Source organism: Peromyscus californicus, unplaced genomic scaffold (assembly GCF_007827085.1).
Source record: "Peromyscus californicus insignis strain IS unplaced genomic scaffold, ASM782708v3 Scaffold_6__1_contigs__length_162567912, whole genome shotgun sequence".
NCBI lineage: Eukaryota > Metazoa > Chordata > Mammalia > Rodentia > Cricetidae > Peromyscus > Peromyscus californicus.
The window spans coordinates 152,952,121-152,972,995 of NW_026294584.1; the positions used below are offsets into that span (position 1 = coordinate 152,952,121).

Here is a 20,875-nt window from a genome sequence, read left to right on the forward strand (position 1 = left end):
TGTTAAAAGCTTATCTACTAGTTAATGTCTATTGACCATTTTCATATTTTCCTAGTATTGAGAAGTAGCAAATTCTTTATAGAAACGTAAGTAAGGGTGGAGATTGTCATCTTATGTATCTTCATCCTGAGGAGTCTGTTAGTTTCTTACTGAGGGAAAAGGACCTAGCATTGAGAGTGGGGCAGAACTACTCCCTATTGGGAAACTAGAGTTGAATTGTTATTGAGTGCACAGTCAGTGGCTTTTTATCAGTTGGAGATTTTCATGATATTTGAAATTATGAGTGACCGGAGTCTTTACTGAGATAAATGATGACCCTTGTTCTCCTTTTAACAGGTGTTTGTTTGCTTGTGGAAAGGTTGTAAGGTGTATAACACACCGTCAACCAGTCAGAGTTGGTTGCAGCGGCACATGCTGACACACAGTGGAGACAAACCTTTCAAGGTATGTGTGCTTGAGCCTTATAAGGCCACACTGGGAACTCATCTCCCTTCTTTTTATAGGTAAGGGCTCACTGTAATCTTAGCTCTTGTGATCCTGGAATTCCTAATGTAGGCCAAGCTGGCTTTGACGTTGGCAACCTTGCTGCCTTGGCCTCCAGTTTTTGGGATTACAGGCTGAGCCACCATGCCTGGCTGATCTGTATAATGAGCATGTTTTGATCCTTCTAAACATTCTTTTCAGTGCTGAGGTACAAACACAGGGTTCTTTTAAAAAATTATTGTTATTGTATTTTGTGAGATAGTCTCCATGTAGAGCAGGCTGACCTCTTAACTCAGAGATCTGTCTGCTTCTGCCTGAGTGCTAGGATTAAAGGCGTGTGCCACCATATCCCCCCACCCCGGGGTGTGTGTGTGTGTGTGTGTGTGTGTGTGTGTGTGTGTAAAATCAGTGCACCTTAGTGCAGTTGCCCTTGGAGACCAGAAGGAGTTGGATTTCCGCAGGAGCTCTAGCTACAGATGTTGAGAGCGAAATTCCACTCTCTTAACCACCAAACTCGGTTCCCTTTCTGCTGTTTGTCACCTGTCCTAGGTCACTGCCCTATTCTGTATCTGCTAACGTGCCACAGCTGTATGCGCCCTCGGCTTTCTTTTAGTCATTTTCTTTTCTTTCATTTAGTCAGTTATTGGTAAGATTAATCGAAACTGTATGAAGCAGCATTTTCTTTCTTTCTGTAAAATTATTGTGTTAGGTTCCACAGAAGGGTTAAACGACAGTGTTTCTGTTTGTTCCTGTTTCTCATTGTCTGTAGATTGTTTCTGATCTTTACTTGCTATTAATTAAGCTGCCTATGGACATCTTCTACCCACCTTTGGATTGTACACATGCACTTGGTTTTTTTTTTTTTTTTTTTTTTTTTTTTTTTTTTTTTTTTGCTGCACAGTATCTTGATATTACCAGGATTTGTAGCTTTAAATTTTCATCTTTCCAGAGGTATGACCCCATGACCTGTGTGTGTGAGGCAAGTTTGGCTCTCTTTTCATTTCTATGTCTCCCATGAGTGATGCTACTGAATACTTCCATGTGCTCTGTCTCTGTCCTGTTTAAGTCTTTAGCCATTTAAAAATTTTGTTGATTTTTATTAGATGGTTTGTTAATTAATGCGTAATATTATTGAGTCAACTGCAGTGGCTCACTTCTGTACTTCCTCATTTTGAAGCTGAAAACAGGAAAATCAGCATGAGGTTGAGGCCACTCTGAGATTATTATTGAGATGGGGTCTTGCTGTGTAGCCCTGGATGGCCTGGAACAATATAAAATCAGGCTGTCCTCAAATTCATAGAGCTGCTCCTTCTAACCTCAAGTGCTAGGATTAAAAGCATGTACCACCAAGCTCACTAAAGCTTTGTGTTTATTTATTGTCTGTGGCTGCACCCGTGCACTTGCCTATAGATTCCTGTGGAGGTCAGAAGAGGACATTGGAGCTCTTGAAGCTGTCCAATGTGGGTGCTAGTCAGTTGTTGCATTGAGACATCTCTCCAGGCAGGAACATTTTTAAAATTTTATGTGTATATAAGTATGTCTGTGTGTACATGCTGGAGCATGTGTGGTGGATACAGTTCATTATCTTATTTTCCTGATTGTCAGGGTTTTTATTTTTCCAGACAGGGTTTCTCAGTGTCTTTGGAGCCTGTCCTGGAACTCGCTCTGTAGACCAGGCTGTGCTTGAACTCAAAGAGATCTCTGCCTGAGATAAAGGCATGCACCTCCACCACGTGGTGGTGTTTAATTTTTATAGTTTTTGATATATCCTAAATATCAACCTGCTGTGCTGAAGTATTTTGATTTCCTGTAATTCTTGGTATTATATCCTGTGTTAATTAGAGTCTTGTTCAGAAAAAAAATGACTCTGCCTATATCATATATGTGTGTGGGTGAGGGGCATATATGTTCATATCTAGGCCAGAGGTTGACAATGGGTGTTTACCTTAATTGCTTTTCATCCCCACTTCTTCCTTGAGTTAGTGTCTCAGCTTAGTTGTAGCTCAGAACTCCTGGTGCTGGTGACCTTGAATGCCTGATCCTGCTTCTCTTTTAGAAGTAAGATGCTAGGGGTTGAACCAAGACCTTGTGTGTGTGTAGTGTAACCACTCTGCTTACTGAGCTACATCCCTAAGTCTCCACCCACCTAGGGTCTCTTATTGAACCTCATCTCACCAGTTTGGTTACTCTGCTCCATGAGCTCCAGGGATCCTTTTTGTCTGTGTCCACATGTTAGGATTATAGATGTATGCCTTCATGCCTGGTGTGTATCGGTGGGCCAGGGTCCAAACTGAGGTCTTTATGCTTGTGTAGTCAGATTTAATCAACTAACCCACCTTTCCACCTCCCATGCTTATTTTGAAGTGCTTTTTCCTAGCAGTTTTGAATTTCAGGTGTAAATGAAGGTCTTTTGAATTTTTGCCAGGGAAGACATCTGATCTAATTTCATTCCTGCAAGTGAATATCCTGCTTTGCTAAAATCATATGTTAAATAGCTTAGTTTTTCTTTTCTTTTTTTATAATTTTTAAATTTTATGTGCATTGGTGTTTTGCCTGCATGTAGTCTGTGAGGGTGTCAGATCCTCTGGAACTGGAGTTACAAACAGTTGTCAGCTGTCATGTGGGTGCTGGGAATTGAACCTGGCTCCTGGAAGAGTAGCCAGTGCTTTTAACCGCTGAGCCATCTCTCCAGCTCCATGCTATCTTTTCTTAATTACATGTTGTTGACACCTTTGAAAATTTAAATTTACTGATTGCATTTAACACAAAGTTATTTAAGGATAACCCCATTGATAAGATTGTTCTACTATTTATTTATTTATTTTATTTTTGTTTTGTTTTGTTTTTTTCTTTTTTAGTTTTTCGAGACAGAGTTTTTCTCAGTAGCTCTGGCTGTCTTGGACTAGCTCTGTAAACCAGCTCTCTTGAACTCAGAGATCTGCTTGCCTATACCTCCCAGTGCTGGGATTAAAGGCGTGGGCCACTCCTGCCAGGCTGGTTTTATTTTTCTTTTTGCAATATTGAGGGTAGAACTCAAAGCTTTTGTGCTTGGATCTATCACTGACCTGTACACCCAGCCCATTACACGAATGTAGCTCTGCTGTTGTTGTAGTTACCGTTTTTTTTTGTGTCTTGCTGAATTCATAGATCTCCTTTCTGGGCAGGAAGTTGGTTTTATTCGTCCCTGTACTTGTACCTTGTATGATTGTGGATCCTGGGATGTGTTTGCACTGATATCTCAAGTCATTCTTCTTTCTCACTTACTGAGCACCCAGCAAGTGAGTGTAGACTCCTATGATAACACTAGGTGCCATTCTTATTAGCACTGTGTAGGTAGCTTGTTGAATGTTTGGGCTGCCCCTAATTTTATAGGACTCTGTAAGTACTCATCTGCTCATTCCCATTACTGTACACAGACATGTCTGTGGTTCACAAGATGTTCTGGGCTTAATATATATGCATAAGGGTATTCATATTTCCAGGAGACATTGAAAGTGTGAATTGGGGTATGTGCGCATTGAAGGTATGATGGCAGGCCCAGGTGAGAACACATCTTGGTACTTTGTGAAGGAAATTAGCAGATTGTGCTGAATTTTTTTCCCGAAGTTAGGGTTGGTAGTATATTGGCTAGAGGAGCCTGGAGGCATGTAGGGTGGTATTTTGGATGTTTAGCATTGAACTTTACTAATTGCATATTTATAGTTTATTTTCAAGTCAAAAACTAAGGAGATTGGATCTATGAGAATGTCCTCCAACAGAGATTAGATCTAGAAGTCTACAAATGCATAAAGCTTTTAAAATTCCATTTTTAAATGTCTTTTCTACTTGTTAAAACAGTATAGAAAAGTAGGGAGGCATCTGAAGATTCTGGATAGATGGAGATATATATATCAGAGATCATCCTTCCTCAAGTGTTGGGATTAAAGGCGTGTGCCACCGCTGCCCAGATGGTTAGTTTATATATTTGATGGTGTTGCATGGCTTTAATCCTGGTGCTCTGGTGGGATAGGCAGGAGGGTCTTTGAATTTGAGGCCAACCTGGTCTAAATAGTAAGTTCTAGTCCAGCTAGGGCTTCATAGGGAGATCCAATATAAATAACAGTATCTAGAAATTGGAGTAACCACTAGGGAGTCAGTTTCCTGCCCTGCTTATAAACATGGTTTATTCAAAATCATCTCTTGTTGGAAGATGATCCTGTAGGTTTTGTCTTGGTATAGTGGAGAAAGCAGAGAAATTAAATTTGGAAACAGCAAAGCCACTGCTAAGTGGTGTACTTGTTGGATAATTTTTTTTTTTTTTTTTTTTTTTGGTTTTTCGAGACAGGGTTTCTCTGTGTAGCTTTGCGCCTTTCCTGGAACTCACTTGGTAGTCCAGGCTAGCCTCGAACTCACAGAGATCCGCCTGGCTCTGCCTCCCGAGTGCTGGGATTAAAGGCGTGCGCCACCACCGCCCGGTGGATAATTTGTTTTTAAAGTGAACTTGTAAAAGAAATGCTTCATGTATCTTGTCTAGAATCAGTAGTTCTGTTGTGCCATAGTTTACTGCTGAAAATATCCTTGGCCTTCAGTTCTGATCATGTCTATGTGGTAACCCTGACAGCCTTTTCTTTCTCCTTTTTAGTGTGTAGTTGGTGGCTGCAATGCCAGCTTTGCTTCTCAGGGAGGGCTAGCTCGCCATGTGCCCACACACTTCAGTCAGCAGAACTCCTCAAAAGTTTCTAGCCAGCCAAAGGCCAAAGAAGAATCTCCTTCTAAAGCTGGAATGAACAAGAGGAGGAAACTAAAGAACAAAAGACGGCGCTCATTACGTAAGTGTTCACTTGGAAAGCGTCTGTGTAGAAAAGGGCTTTCAGCAAGTCCAGTTTTACTAGTATTGAGTTTGGCTTGTTGATATCTATGGGAAATAATATACGGCACCTGCCTGTCAGCATGAGTATCTAGTGAGAAACGTTTGTAGAAGCTAAAGGAGTATTAAGTGTATGTGATCTTAGAATATAAACTATATGTTTAGAGAATTAGATACTAGGGGTACTTTGATTTGTTATAAATTAGGAAAGTTTAAAATATGACAGTTTGTTTCTACAAATACTTTAGAAAATTTTGAGCATGTGAGAAGTAAATATCAACCAAAGTGTAGAATATGTGTGAACTGTATGTTTGCAGCATGAACATGAAGATTATATTCTTAATTACTGGGTTATAAAATACTCCTTTGATATTTAGGGCTAAAATAATTAGATGATAGTCATACAGTACTGAAGGTAGGAAACTCTGGAGACTGTAGGGCATCATGCTTGATTCTTTGGGTCTACTAGTCGATAAATCTGAACTGATGAAATGTGGGTGGAGTGGAGTGCATTGGGTGAGTGAGTGAGTGAGTGAGTGAAGGAAGGAATGAAGGAATTCTGCTGTGAAAGGGAGTCCTGCAAGGGTGAAATAGGAAGCCAATGAGTTCTCCTCACTTTATTTACTCTTGGTTGATTGGGGTATAGAAAAAAAGGCAGATGCAAGTCTCAGCCCATAAGCTGGTCTCTAAAACACTGAAATAGTTCCGTTAGTACAAAGTTACACTCAACAAATTGATCACAAAGGAAAAAAAATTTGTTTTTACTAAATTGTTTCCTACTGTTGAAGTAAAAATATCTTTGCATGCTGTCTTAGTTGGGTTCTAAACACCATGACCATAAATTACTTGGTGAAGAGTTTATTTCCACTTACAGTTTCATAACACAGTCTGTCACTGAGAGAAGTTAGGCCAGTAACCTGGAGGCAGAAGCTGATGCAGAGGTCATCCTGCCACCAGTTTGATGGTATAAGTTTGATCCCTGGAGCCCACATGGTGGAAGGAGAGAATTAATTAGACGTCTCTCTGACCTCTACATGCACCGAGGCAATGATGTGTACCTCCCTCCGCCATGAATGTAAAACAACGAAAAAAAGAAAACTGCTTACTTCATATTGTATTGGAAACCCAGGGGAGCTTGCCTACTCATTTCACACTGTATCACCATTTAAATCTATTCACTGTTCCTGTTACTTAGCAATGCCTACACAATTTGCTACTCTGTTTTAGAAAAGGTCTCCCTGTAAACCAGGCTGGCCTAGAACTCACCGAGATCCCCAGTGCTGGGATTATAGGTGTGTGCCACCAATCCACGTCCCTTTTCTGCTTCTTTTTAAGGCATTCTCAGCCTAGCCCAGGCTGGCCTCAAACTCTTGATCTCCTGATTCCATTTCCTGCCTGCTCAGCATTCTTAGAAAGTGAAGGTGGATGCAGTTTAGTTTCCAGGCGTGTTTAGGATTGGCAGATATGCTGCTTGAGGAGAAACTGCTCTGACTTGCAGTCTCTGCTAAGGCCAGCTGCTGAGATGGGTTGAGTACCAGTGACAGGTGTGGATGGAAGGAAGCACTGCTTACTGTTTTGTGTTTTGTTTGTTTGAAGAGAATGAATGCTTGTTGTGCAATTTTTCTTAAATTGTTTGTAAACTTAGGACATTTATTTGTAATCAAGAAAATACTGGTTGAAAGAAAGCTTGGACATAATATTGCCTCTGTTGCAAATTTGGAAAGATTTTGATAGCAAATAAAAATAGAATGTTGATGAAATCACATGGTAAGTTTGAAATCTCCTTATTGCACAGGTGGAGATATAGCAAATAAAAATAGAATGTTCATGAAATCACATGGTAAGTTGAAAAAGTAAAGCTGCTGGAGTGTGGAATGGTGGAGTGTGAGGCTAAGAAGCTGGGGTAATGGAGTTGTTGTGTTCATTGATAATTGGAATTCTGTCTGTCCTCACCTTATCAGAGCTATACCCTGAACACAAAGACACATGCAGTTAGACACTGGGCAGGACTTGCTAATCCCTCCAGTTAAAGCACTCCTCTCCTGGGTTTGGGAAATACCTGAGCATTTAACAGACTGTTGAAGTTTTCTAAACGGTCCTTAACTTTTCTTTTTGTTGTTGACTTTTAGCACGACCACATGATTTCTTCGATGCACAAACACTGGATGCCATAAGACACCGAGCCATATGCTTTAACCTCTCGGCTCATATAGAAAGTTTAGGGAAGGGACACAGTGTTGTTTTTCATAGTACTGTAAGTATTCTGTTTTTCTTTCAAATTATATAGATTTTGGGGAAAAAAGTATATGTTTGTTTTTCACGATTATATTTCTAAATTGCTCAAAATTTAGGAAATTTTGTTACAGTCACAAAATTTGTTGGATGTGGTGGTGCATGCTTATGATTCTTAACACTGCAGGCTAAAGCAGGAAGATCTTGGGTTCAAAGCCTGCCTGGGCTACAGAGTAAGTATAACGCCAGCCCAGGCAGCAGAGTTACTCAAAATGAAGACTAGGGATATAGCTCAGTGATAGAACATGTTTCTAACATACATGAGGCCCTAGATTCAATCCTCAGTCCCTCGTACCAAAAACCAAAAACAGGCAGGGTTGGGAGTGGGGGTATAAATAATGGAGGTTATCAAATCACCAGCAGGAAGAGATACTTAAATGTGCTTTGTTTCACAAGTATAACCCAGTTTCGAGAACTGTGGCTGGCCACCACACTATAGAGAGCCGTTATTTCTTGGGGCTAGGTTTTCAACCCAGAAGAAGCTGAATGCCAGCCAGTTTGGAAAAGCAAAGCTAAAAGATCAGTTTAGTTTGTGGTTAGCTAGGAACTTATTTTATTGTCCGTTCTTTCTTTTTCTTTTTTTTTTAAAATCTTATGTGTATGTGTGTGCGCCTGCATGTACATCTCTGCACCATGTGTATCTGGTGTCTGAGAAGTTCAGATATCCTGAAACTAGATTTACAAACACTGCCACCTGGTTGTTGGTATCTGAACTCAGGTTCTCTTCAAGGGCAGCAAACACTCTTAACCACTGAGCCAGTAGCCAAAGAGACTCTCTAGTCTTTTTCCAGTCACTTTTTTTTTTTTGAATCTTTTTTTTTTTTAAAGTTTTACGTGCATTGGTGTTTTGCCAGTTCCCCTAGAACTGGAATACAGACAGTTGTGAGCTGCCATGTGGGTGCTGGGAATTGAACCCGGGTCCTCTGGAAGAGGAGTCAGTGCTCTTAACCACTGAATCATCTCTCCAGCCCTCCAGTCACTTTTAAATTGGTGTAGTTTTACAAAGTTTTGCAAAGCAGTCTCTAGATAAGACTTCTGGCATTTTGAATTCTTGGGAAAATGAATGTGTAGTTTTGGCTTTTAAAATTATTATTGGTGCTGGAGAGACGGCTCAGTAGTTAAGAGTGCTTGCTGCTTTTGTGGAGGACCTGGCATCATGTCAGGTGGCTCATAGCCATCTGGAACTCCCAACTCTGTGGGAGCCAGCACCCTCTTGTGGTTCGTGGGCATTCTCTCTCTCTCCCTCCCTCCCCCCACTCCTCTCCCCCCCCCCCCCCTTCTCTCTCTCACACACACACACACACACACACACACACACACACACACACACACACACACATCTTGATTGTGCAGAGTCATCATATGTGTATGAGTGCATGTGAGGAGGTCAGAGTACTTTGGGGTCAGTTCTTTCCTCCACCCTTATGGTTTCTAGGGATTGCATTCAGATCTCCAGGCTTACGCAGCAAGTGCAAGTGTCTTTACCAATTGCCATTTGTCTAGCCTAGTTTTCATTTTGAAATATGAAATATGCTATTGAAATAAGAAATTTTGCTTTCTATTTCAACAAAATAGAGGTTTGAAGTATTCATTTTTGGAATTGATCATAGATTGGCATCTCACTTCATTCTCCTATAATGAGATTCCTTGCCTTCAGTTTTTGAGAGGTCAAGTAAGGAAAACACTTTGTTTATAGTATTTCAGGTTCGACTGTGCTTGTAAAAACAAGGTAGTGAGTATAAATGGAGGGGATGAAGTTAGAGATACAAGACACGAGAGGCAAGTGGGAAAGTCAGTGAGGTTGAGTACTCACTGAGTGATGTGACTACTCACTGAAATCATCGCCAGAACATGCTGTCTGTCACCTTTCTAATTCACCCGTGCTTCTGTGCCCATCGTATGGAACCTACTGGGTTTTGTTTTTGGAGACAGTTTCTCTGTGTAGCCCTGGCTGTCCTGGAATTAGCTCTGTAGACCAGGCTGGCCTCACTCACAGAGATCCGCCTGCCTCTGCCTCCCCAGTGTGCCACCACTGCCCCACTTAATTTTTTTTTTTTTAATTTGTGTAGATTTATAACTTTGGTTTATATGCCATATAAAATCCTGATTGTAAGGGGAGAAAAGGAACCTGGGGTCAGTAAGATGGTTCACTGACTAAAGGTGCTTGCCACCAAGCTTGACAACCTGACAACAACAACAAAAACAAAAAAAGTTGTGCTTCACCAAGCCTGGCTTTAAAAAATTATTTAAAAATAATATGGTAAGCAGTTGAGGAAGAGACCTTATATTGAGTGTGTGTGAGGTATCTGGTGTTGAACACATGCATGCCCCCATTTCCCCCCCCCTTCGGTTAATGGGTTTTTTTTTTTTTCAATATGTATTGTGCGTGTAAATAACCCCAATTAGATTAAATGAAATATCCCTATCATTTTGTTGATAATATTTTGGCTCACTATAGAAGAGAATATGAGTCCTCCTTCAGAAGAAAAGAAATAAGGTTAAGAATGTGGGAAAATTAAGGACATTCTAGTGTATGTTGTATGCTTAGTGATTGAGGAACGAGTGATACAAACCAGTAAGTACGTGAGCAGAAGGGCCTAGACTGAGAAGAGGGTGATGGACAGGTGCAAGCTGAGGAACCGTGCCTGGGAAAGCCAAGTGAGTTAGAGAGGAGGTAAGCCAGGTACAATCAACCTTTAAATAATAATAAAAACGTTTGGGACACAGTCTACACAGGCTGGCTTCAAACTCCAGACTTTAGTTTCCTGCTAACACACACACACACACACACACACACACACACACACACACACACACACACACACACACACGATGTGCTCACTTATGCACATACCCAGTGCACAGGTGACCATACACACGTCAGACTTAGTGAAGCACATATTTAATCACAGTCTACACAGGCTGGCTTCAAACTCCAGGCTTCAGCTTCCTGCTAAAACACACACGCATGCAGGCTTGCGCCAATCTTATTGAAGCACACATTGAATCTCAGCATTAGGGAGACAGAGGTAAGTGAATCTCTTGAGTTCTGGGTCAGCCAGGTCTACATAGTGAGATAACTATCTCAAAACATATCTTAAACATCTACTTTAAGCAGAAATGCTTAATACAAACTGCAAATGTAAGTTTGCCTGTTGTTAACTGTTGAAGGAAATAACCTCAATGGTCATGAAACAGTTTAGACTGCTTACATGATGTGCTAATGCATGTCTTAAAAGAAGTTTTCTCCAGAAGAGGTCAGCAGAACCCCAGTTTCCAGTTGGGTTACTGTGCCTGCTTGTTCTGTCATTTGTAGGGTTTTAGTATCCCCAAATCTACTTTTTTTTTTTTTTTTTTTTTTTTTTTTTTTGGTTTTCCGAGACAGGGTTTCTCTGTGTAGCTTTGCGCCTTTCCTGGAACTCACTTGGTAGCCCAGGCTGGCCTCGAACTCACAGAGATCCGCCTGGCTCTGCCTCCCGAGTGCTGGGATTAAAGGCGTGCGCCACCACCGCCTGGCTTACTTTTGTGAGTTTTATCATTAATTGCCAAGTCTAAAATTAGGGCATTTATTCAACTGCAAGCTTGTCTATAACAGAGGAAGTAACTTTTTTTGTTTCAGGTTCTGTTTTTAGTTGTATGTTTTCAGAATAACATTACAGTATTTATTTGGGAATTTGTAACTTGAATTTGGTACATGGTACAGAGATTGACAGCACACTAAAGCATCAATGTCAGAGTGGATGTTGGAGAGCTGTTCAACACCAGGTGTCACCTTGGTTTTCAGACTGCTAACATGACAGTGGTTTGATGCACTGTCTAGATAGGTAGTCCTAAAGATGAATTGGCCCACCAAGTACAGCAGTAGAAACCCAGGCAGAGAGATGTCTCAGTTGTGAAGTAGATCTTTTTCTTTGCAGCGGTTTTGGGTCTCCTGTAGCCCAGGTTATTTAGGAGCTAACCATGTAGTCAAGGATAGCATTGAACTCCTTGGCCCTCCTGCCTGGGATTATAGGCCAGCCTGGTTTCTGGCTTTACTTATTGTTTGTTTCTTCTTTGTTCTATCCGTCCACACATGTAGAGATCAGAAGACACTTGGGAGTTGGTTCTCTTTCTTCCATGGATATCAAGGGTCAAACTCAGCCTTTGTAGAAAGTGCTTTTAACAGCCATTAGTTAATGGCCATCTTGACAGCCGTTAGTTGCTCTAACGTTTAAACAAGATTTATTTATTTATAATTATGAGTATGTTTTGGTATTTTCAAGTCAGTGCAGGCCATGTGGCGATTTCAGTGTAGTGGGAAGAGGTTGGAGTCTGAAAAGCAGGAATGATACGAATTTGGGGTAACAGTGCCTTTCCTGTGTAGGGTATGGCCTTTTCAGGTTCTTAATAGTATAGAAAAATGGTGTTCTATAGTTTTTTATCCTTTCTTTCTTTTGTAATGTTACTAGGTAATAGCTAAGAGAAAAGAAGAATCTGGAAAGATAAAGCTTTTGCTTCATTGGATGCCTGAAGACATGTAAGTATTTGAAATACTGTGTGTAAGAAATTTTATTTTGCCAGGCGTTAGTGGTGTACACCTTTAATTCCAGCACTTGGGAGGTAGAGACAGGGAGATCTCTGTGAGTTCAAGACCAGCCTGGTCTACAAAGCGAGTTCCAGGACAAGCAGGGCTGTTACACAGAGAAGCCCTATCTCTTAAAGTCTTGAGTGTAAAAATTATTTAACTTACTAAAATAAGGAATCTTAAGAGAAATTGAATTGTACTGTACTGTGCTTTGAGTTGTCAAGTTGGCAACTGAACGTTCTAGGAGCTTTTTATACTTTTTAACTGCCCCTACCTCATCAGGAAGCTTCTGGTGAGGGCTGAGAGGAACACTTGTCAATGTGTGTAACTTTAGGGGCAGCTTGATAGATGTCCCTTCAGTAAATGGTAGCAGTAGGTTCTCCTTTGCAGCCTCTGACCTCCTGCCATGATTGCTTGGCCGTGCTACGAAGCCAGCATGACTGTCTTTGTGGAGTGGGTCTTAAGTTCATTTAGAAAGCTGCTACCTGGATAACACCCATGCAACTATGAGGGAAGATTTTTGTTTTAGATGAGGTTTCTTCATATAACCCAATGTCGGTGAACTCATAATCTTCCTGCCTCCACCTCTGGGAGTGATGGGATTATAGATGTGAGCTATGTCTGTCTTACACTAATTTTTTTTTTTTTGAAGGAGGGTAGGGATTTTGAGACCAGGTTTCATGGAGCCCAGGCAGGTTTTGAGTTCTGACTCTTCTGTTTTCTGTGTCAAATCTTGTAGTACCATTCCTTGCTTGATACTAATTTTAAAAAATATATTTTAAAATTTATTCTTTGTTGATTCTGATCTTTGAGGAGATGTTGTTGATTCCCAACATCCACATGGCACCTCACACTGTTTATAACTCCAGACACCCTCTTTTGGCCTCTTAGGGCACCAGGCACATGCATAGTACACAGACATACATGCAGATAGAACACTATTACACATAAAATAAAAACAAATCTTTAAAAGAATGTCAAATTTAAATGCCTTTATAATCCTACTATTGTGGAAATTGTCCAATACAGATATATCAAAGTACTTTGAATGTTCTGTAGGATTAAATATCTTCAAATTCAGAATTTGGTCACATACATGCATTTTATTTTCTTTCCTTTCATGTGGGCTCAGTCGCATCAGAGGCCCCTCCTTGGTACTCTTGATATTCACTGTACTCCTGAGCTCATGGATTGATGGAGTTTTCCTTTGCTAGTAAGAAACAGTTAGCTTTTTGTTAATTTCATTTAGCTAGAAGCCAGGCTATACAAATTCCCAGTCCACCCTACACCCCAAATTGAACGTGCTTCAATCTGTGTCTGGCTCCTGAATAGATGGCCTGACCCATCTGTCTTTGCAGAAGCACATAGGTGTCCCTGTCAGAAAAGGCCGGGGAGTGTGAAGACGGGAACAGTAAGTCTAGGATAACTATAAATTATTGGCTTTTCTTTTCTTTAATTCATAGTCTGCCAGATGTGTGGGTGAATGAAAGTGAACGACACCAGTTAAAAACTAAAGTAGTTCATTTATCAAAGCTACCCAAAGACACTGCCTTGCTGTTGGACCCAAACATTTACAGGTAATTTATTTCATGACAGTATACTTCCCATTTTGAATTGCTATCTTGAAATTTTCTAAATTTTGGGTAAGTTGGGATTTATTTTTCAGTACATATTGACTACTCTTTATCCAAAATGCTGGGTTTTGTTTTGTTTTTGCCTAGACAGGACTAAGTGAGCATTCTTGATCAGAATGCTCAAAATCATCTTGATTCTACCTTCAGAATTACCTAGATTGCTGGCCTTGAGACAATCAACTTGTGCTGGATTTCTCTGTCCAATAGACTTTCTAGTATTTTTTGTTGTTGTTGTTGTTGTTGTTTTGTTTGTTTTTTGTTTTTGTTTTGTTTTGTTTTGAGGGGCTTGTGGGAACAGGATCTTCTGTAGCTCAAGTTACCCAGACTTGCTGTGTGGTCAGTGCTGCCTCACCACCTGGCTTTGGGGCATTATAGAACATTGGCACTCTATGCTTTTTAAAAGTGTGGATGTAATGTCACAAAGAGCTAAGTCTTAGGATCCAGAAACAATATTTGATAAAGTTTATATGCAAGTTTAGTTCTAGATTTATTTTGGATTGCTTAAATTATGAAACAGAAATATTTTAAATTATTTTAAAATGTGATTCTGAGGCTGGAGAAATGACTTGGGAGTTAAGAGTACTCAGAGGACCTGAGGCTAGTTCTGAGCACCCACATGAGCTTGTAACTCTAGCTATAGGGGATCTGACACCTCCTGGCTTCATAGGCACCAGTACACATGTGCTATTCATTCACTCAGGTATATACACATACATGTTAATGAACATAAACCTAAATTTAAAAAGATGCCATTGTCTGTATTTAAATCAGACTTTTGTGGGCCTGAGAATAAACTGAATGTGTTCTAAATACCATGTACTTCAGTAGCTTCTTCCCCAAATTTTCCATAAGAGCAGTTTAAGTAGCAGTGTGCTTGTTAAGTACTTCAGAGACTGCAATTTCTAAGCTTGGTGGACCTGGCTGTTCTAGACAGTTGTGCTAGGAAGAGAAGCAGCCATGAGTTTTTCTTAGGTGAGCAGTCACTTTTGTGATTGCTTCATATATACACCATAGCAGCCTCTCTGGGGTCATTGTATCTGCACATAGATTGGTTGTTTTTTTTTGTTTTTTTTTTTTTTTTGGTTTTTCGAGACAGGGTTTCTCTGTGTAGCTTTGCGCCTTTCCTGGAACTCGCTTTGGAGACCAGGCTGGCCTCGAACTCACAAAGATCCGCCTGCCTCTGCCTCCCGAGTGCTGGGATTAAAGGCGTGCGCCACCACCGCCCGGCTTGCACATAGATTGGAAACTGCAGTGGGATTCCACTTCATCTGTCCAAGGTCACAGTGTTATATGCTAATAACATAGACTACTCAGGTGATTAAACCAGTGATTAAAAAAGGCACTGGACGGCTGGAGAGATGGCTCAGAGGTTAAGAACATTGGCTGTTCTTCCAGAGGTCCTGAGTTCAATTCCCAGCACCCATATGGTGGCTCACAACCATCTGTAATGAGATCTGGCTCCCTCTTCTGGCCTGCAGGGATACATGCAAACAGAACACTGTATACATAATAAATAAATAAATCTTTAAAAAAAAAAAAAAAAAAAAAAGGCACTGGACTTTATACTTTTAGAGTGAAGATCCATTTAATGTATTTCTCATGAGAGTGGGTTGGCTAGAATTAAGATGATACTGATAATCCCTGGATCTTATTTGTTTGTTTTTTGAGACAGGGTTTCTCTCTCTAGCCTTGACTGACCGGGAACTCACTCTGTAGATCATGCTGGCCTTCTATTCAGAGATCCACTTGCCTCCTGGGACTAAAGGTGTTCACCACCACTGTTACCACCACCACCCAGCTTATTTTTCATTGTCATAAAATGAGCTAATTTGGAGTGGTGTAGGTTGGAGTAGTGGGGATCAAGCTGAGGGGCTCTGGCATCCTACCAGCTGATTTATATCCCTATCCCTAAGATGGGTTAATTTTGTAGTAATGAAAAACACCTTCCAAGGCTCTGCTCCTTCTGTGACACTGCTGTTTGTGCTGCCATTCAGTGTATCAGGATTCTTACTTGAGACATTCTTTTTTAAAGATTTATTTGTTTATTATGTATACAGAATAGGGTGCCAGATCTCATTACAGATGGTTGTGAGCCACCATGTGGGTGCTGGGAATTGAACTCAGGACCTCTGGAAGAGCAGTCGGTGCTCTTAACCTCTGAGCCATCTCTCCAGCCCGAGACATTGTTTTGAGAGCAAAGTTTTAACACTCATGGGCCTTGCCATGAGGAGATATATCTGGACTCTAGAGCCTTCCCTACTCCCCATTTTAAATGAAATGTCTTTTGTGGAAGGTGCTGGATTGCAGGGGTCATATTCTCTGAAGATGGGATAGACAATAAAGGGGAGAAGACTGAGGAAAATCAGACCAAGAATATGGAATGCCATACTTCAAAGGATGATTGGGTGTTTATTTACTGATACCTAACTTAGATTTGATCCTGCTTACTCTGTGGGGAGATAATTGAAACTGGCATCCTAGCAGAGCAGTATTCTGGGAGAGCTAGTCTGCTTGTAGAACTGGTTATAAATGTCTTCAGAATTAACCGTTGGGATGAGTCTCCATACTTCTGCTCTCTTTTCTTTTTCCCTCTTCTTTTCTCACACATCAACTTATTTTTGTGCTATTGTGCTTTGTAGGAAGCAGTTTAGATATCATAGTGAAAATGATTTAAAATATTCTTCATGTTTAGAATTTATTTATTCATTCATTTGTTTGTTTGTTTGTTTGAGCTGAGGATCGAACCCAGGGCCTTGCGCTTGGCTAGGCAAGCGCTCTACCACTGAGCTAAATCCCCAACCCTCGAATTTATTTTTAGAAGTACTGATAGAACCGAGGTTGGCTAATTCAAGATATGTGATTCTTCCGTTTTTTTTTTTTTTGTTTTTGTCTTTTTTTTTTTTTTACTAAAAGTTTCTTGGGAAACGAGGATGTTCTTGGGTGCTTGTGTGTAGCCCAGACTATCTTGGAATTCCACATTGTCCTGCTTCAGTCTCCCAAGTACTTGGTTTATAGGCATGCCTCATCACATTTGGCTTGTATGTTAACTGTTAAAACAACCAGCCAAAATGAAACATACCCCAAAACCTTAACATTGAACTTTGTCTTAGGTGCTTCTTCTCTTCTGGTGCAGTCATAAAGGCTTGATGGTTTCTTGGTGTGAGATTAGGGTTAAGTGTCTGGATTTTGACTGGGAAAACAGTTATTTCCACTTTCTTTTTGAGGAATGATGGCTTGCTAATATACATGTCAAAATGAAGTATTACTGTTCCACTAGAAGATACATACTTCACTTACAAATGAGACTATAAAGAACATTTCTTTGAAATTTAAATATACATTTAAAAGTAGTAGTTGAAAATGCATGTTAGATGTGGAACTCTTGATAGAAATGTTATCAGATTACAGATTTTTATTAAAAGCCATGTAAATAAATTTGTATTCATTATATCTGTATATTTTAGGAATAATTACTTTTGCTTTCAATATACATATTTGTTTCCTGGGACAGGGTTTTTCTGTGTTGCCCTAGATATTCTGGAACTCCTAGGCTCAAGCAATACCCACCCCTGCCTCAAGTCTTGAGTAGTTGGGACTAAAGACATGCAGCAGCACTTGGAAATACCTTGTTATGATGGCCTGTCACCACCACTGTGTTCAAGTCTTTAATGTTTCTTTTGAAGTACTCTGTTTTTTTGATTCAACTGAATAAAGAATTTCTTTTTCTTTTTCTAGAACAATGCCGCAGAAGAGGTTGAAGAGGTAAAACATACATAAATACATAAAAGCAAACAAGCGGGGCCACCTGCAGTCTTAGTCACTGACAATGGGCTTAGGGAAAGTTGCACATTAGAGTCAACCCCTTCCTCTTTTATTTTTAAGTCCAGTATTTAGAGTAATATTTATGCTTAGTGTGGACATTCTGTGAATGAAGTAGGTCTTCTGTGGAATATATTAATATATTACTGTAGTCCACATGTCATGGAATGGCGCTGTGGGAGACTGCGCAGACACTCTCTGGCAACTCAGTTGAACAGCTTCTGAAAGGCTTTGCATGCTCGCTGCTTAAGCTGCTTTTTTTCTTCCCCTTAGTGATTACAATAGTTTTATTGGAAAGACAAACAATTGCCCTTAAAAATACCGAAAGCACTGTAAGATATTCTTCTTGACAGTGTGTATTGATTGGAAGTCCTAATAGAAATATTTAGACAGTGAAAATTATCAGGAGATAATTAATCTTTCAGTTATGATAAATAGATGTGATTGGTTGCCATTTGTGTTCTTTTGCAGAACTCTGATAAGAAAAATGTTCAATTTGTATTTAAGCAAACAGTGAACGACATTTGCAATCAACTAAAAATTCGTCTATCGAATTAGGTCTGAGAATTACTGTTAAAGAGTGTTGCCGTATGTCTGGCTCCCTTTTCAGGACTAGGGTCTTTTATGGGGTACAGTGTGTTATATTTACCTACATAACTACTCTTGTCAATGGTTTTTGAAAAAAACCTCAAATTCAGCTTATTTGAATAATCTTCATATTTTCATTTAACCTGTGACTCTAATTTTTTTCCTGAGGAAAGTGTTGGTTTTTGAGTTTTTTTTTAATGTAAAAAAAAAAATGTATTTTTTTTAAAGTATCTTCAAACCGAATCTTTTATGCACCAAAGTTGGTTTTGAAAAGGAAAATAAAATCACTTTCTTGCTTGGCACGCAAGAAGCCATATGGAATTTTTTAACTTTACAGAAATGGAAATATGTGTAACTTGTCAGTACTGTATCAAACAAATGTCGCATAGAGATAATAGAGTGTTGCTTGTAAATAATTCAGCAGATTTGTAATATATTTTTCTATTATGAAATGTACTGTAGATGTTTTCTAGAGGCATGAAAGTCAATGTATATATTATGGTAGAAATAATATTGAAGGAAATTGTAACTCACTAGTGCTGCCAGAGGGATTGCTATCAAAGCACCTTTAACAAGAGACGTCTTTGCAGACTGAAGGGACTGTGTACTACTGTTAATGTCTAAGAACAAAGCATTGGACATCCTTCCAGAAAGTCTTTGAGGGAGGACCTAGACCCATAATGGAAGTTTACGGCACACCCCTCTGACAGTGACTGAGGTAGTTGTTCCTTACTGTTGGGAGCACATACTGGAAAGCATGTGCTGTGCAGTCAGACTGCAGAAAGCACTCCTCACTCGGGAGTTCTCACTTCCTACAATGACAGGAAAACCAGCAGTTTTTACACTCAATTTTTTAAAGAAAGATAGACAAAAATATAAAACTAAACCTTTGGTTCCAAAATGGGAAAGGTTCCATGATGCATAGATCATTTCTCATTTGCTTAAAAAAGAAAAACTACACACAGAGAAGGTACTGAAAGTATTGGAGGTTGAACAGGGCAGTGGGTAAAGAGGTAGACATGGAGTGAGTCATGGACGCTGAGGGACGAGGGAAAGCACTGCCAATGAGGACACTCTGGAATGGCCGTCTAAGGTGCTCTGTAGCAAACGGAATCTATTTTCAAAAGAAGAAAAGCGGTGTGTTCTTAATCTTTTTTTTCCTTTGCTTAAGCACTTCATCATTTGTTTTATTCTATATCTGCGAAGTACTCTGCAATCTCCTTTGTTCCTTTTAAATTTTGGTTTGTTATAACATTGCCAAATAGAAGTGTTTCAGACATAGAGTTTGTACCTGTATTTTTATTTTACTGTCTCATGTTCTTGTAAGTCATTCTTAATTGACCGATGATTGTAGACTTTGCTTGAATATTTTTTCTAATAAAACAAAACAAATCACATTTAGCTTCAAATTGTAACAATTCAATTTAATTTTTAAGATGACATCTGGAAATAAATACGCATCCAACATTTTCTGTAGGTGTACAGATAACAAATTGGTCATTGTCACTGTATAGAAACCTTTAGATGTCAAAACCATCCATCCACATTGCTGCTTGTTGATTAGCCTCGGAGTACTCAGTTGTTCCTGGTCCCTTTACTTCTGGTGTGACTTGGGTTTGACACTGTTACTAGCACACCAAAAAGAATATGAAGTAAAGCAAGCTAGTTTTATAACTTGTATGTATACATATTTAAACATTCAAATCTGATTGGATAGTAACTTTGGACTTTTTAGGCTGTAATGTTCATTAATGTTTCTTCTTACTCTGCTGCTCTTCCTGTGCCCACATATGACATATTTTGTAGTGGGCCTAGGATTATGTTTCTTTTTCCAAATCTATGTCTAGGCCAGCACTGGACAGCCTGCAGCCCATAGTCATTTTCATATCTGTTACTTGATTTTCCCCTGCAGTGGCATATTGGAATTGTCAGACCTTAGGGGTCTGCAAGCCTGAGGTATTTAGTGTCTGCTTTATAAAAAGATGTTTGTTCTTTCCTTGTATAGCTAATAAAAATTTTGGAGTAGTAAACATAGACCACATAATTTGCACTTGATATGGTAGTGCACACAGTGCTAAATTTCCGAGAAGGTCATTTCCTACACTTTGCAGGAGGCACTCCCACAGGCATCTGAGGTGTTTGGGTGGAACTTTCATGTTGGATTGCTTATATTGTTGAGGACCTACCATTTTACCAAGTGTGTTTTGTCTTACAGGGATTAATTGAGAATCTGTTAAGTCAGATTCTGTGTTTGAACTACAAGTAACATTGATTTTATCTAAAAGAATCTTGGAATATGAAATATTGTAAAATTTTAAAGTTCTTTATTTTTCTAGTAAACCTTTTCATACACTAATGTGGCTACACATTAATTCTGAATTTCAGATGAAAGGAAAATAAAGTGGACAATAATTAACTCTCAAGTATTTTCAAATGTGTCTAACTCATTGACAGTAGAAAGCTGAGTGTGCTGACTAAGTCTGCTGTTGGGAGGCCGAAGCAGGAGGATTACCAAGAGTTCAAGGCCAGAGTGGGACCCTGAGTCAGAACAAACCAAAAAGGAAAGAAGAAGTGTTCATAGCTATAATTTCTGTCTCTCTTTTATACATATTAATAAAGTAGGGCCATTGAAGTGGCTCAGCAGTAAGG

General features: G+C 39.6%; 1 protein-coding gene across 2 annotated transcripts in view; it reads left to right on the forward strand.

The window, feature by feature from the left end:
* Aebp2 (AE binding protein 2) overlaps nucleotides 1-20,649 on the forward strand; it is a 42,010-nt gene extending 21,361 nt beyond the window's left edge. The window contains exons 3-10 of one of the 2 annotated variants that reach the window (XM_052720093.1): nucleotides 337-444; nucleotides 5,105-5,291; nucleotides 7,125-7,169; nucleotides 7,459-7,583; nucleotides 12,070-12,137; nucleotides 13,649-13,762; nucleotides 17,555-17,581; nucleotides 18,110-20,649. In XM_052720093.1, the coding sequence (XP_052576053.1) occupies nucleotides 337-444; nucleotides 5,105-5,291; nucleotides 7,125-7,169; nucleotides 7,459-7,583; nucleotides 12,070-12,137; nucleotides 13,649-13,762; nucleotides 17,555-17,581; nucleotides 18,110-18,155 (720 nt within the window). In that variant the 3' untranslated portion in view covers nucleotides 18,156-20,649. The remainder of the gene's footprint in view (nucleotides 1-336; nucleotides 445-5,104; nucleotides 5,292-7,124; nucleotides 7,170-7,458; nucleotides 7,584-12,069; nucleotides 12,138-13,648; nucleotides 13,763-17,554; nucleotides 17,582-18,109) is intronic. The other variant, XM_052720095.1, reaches the window with a different exon arrangement.
* Nucleotides 20,650-20,875: the final 226 nt, after the last annotated feature.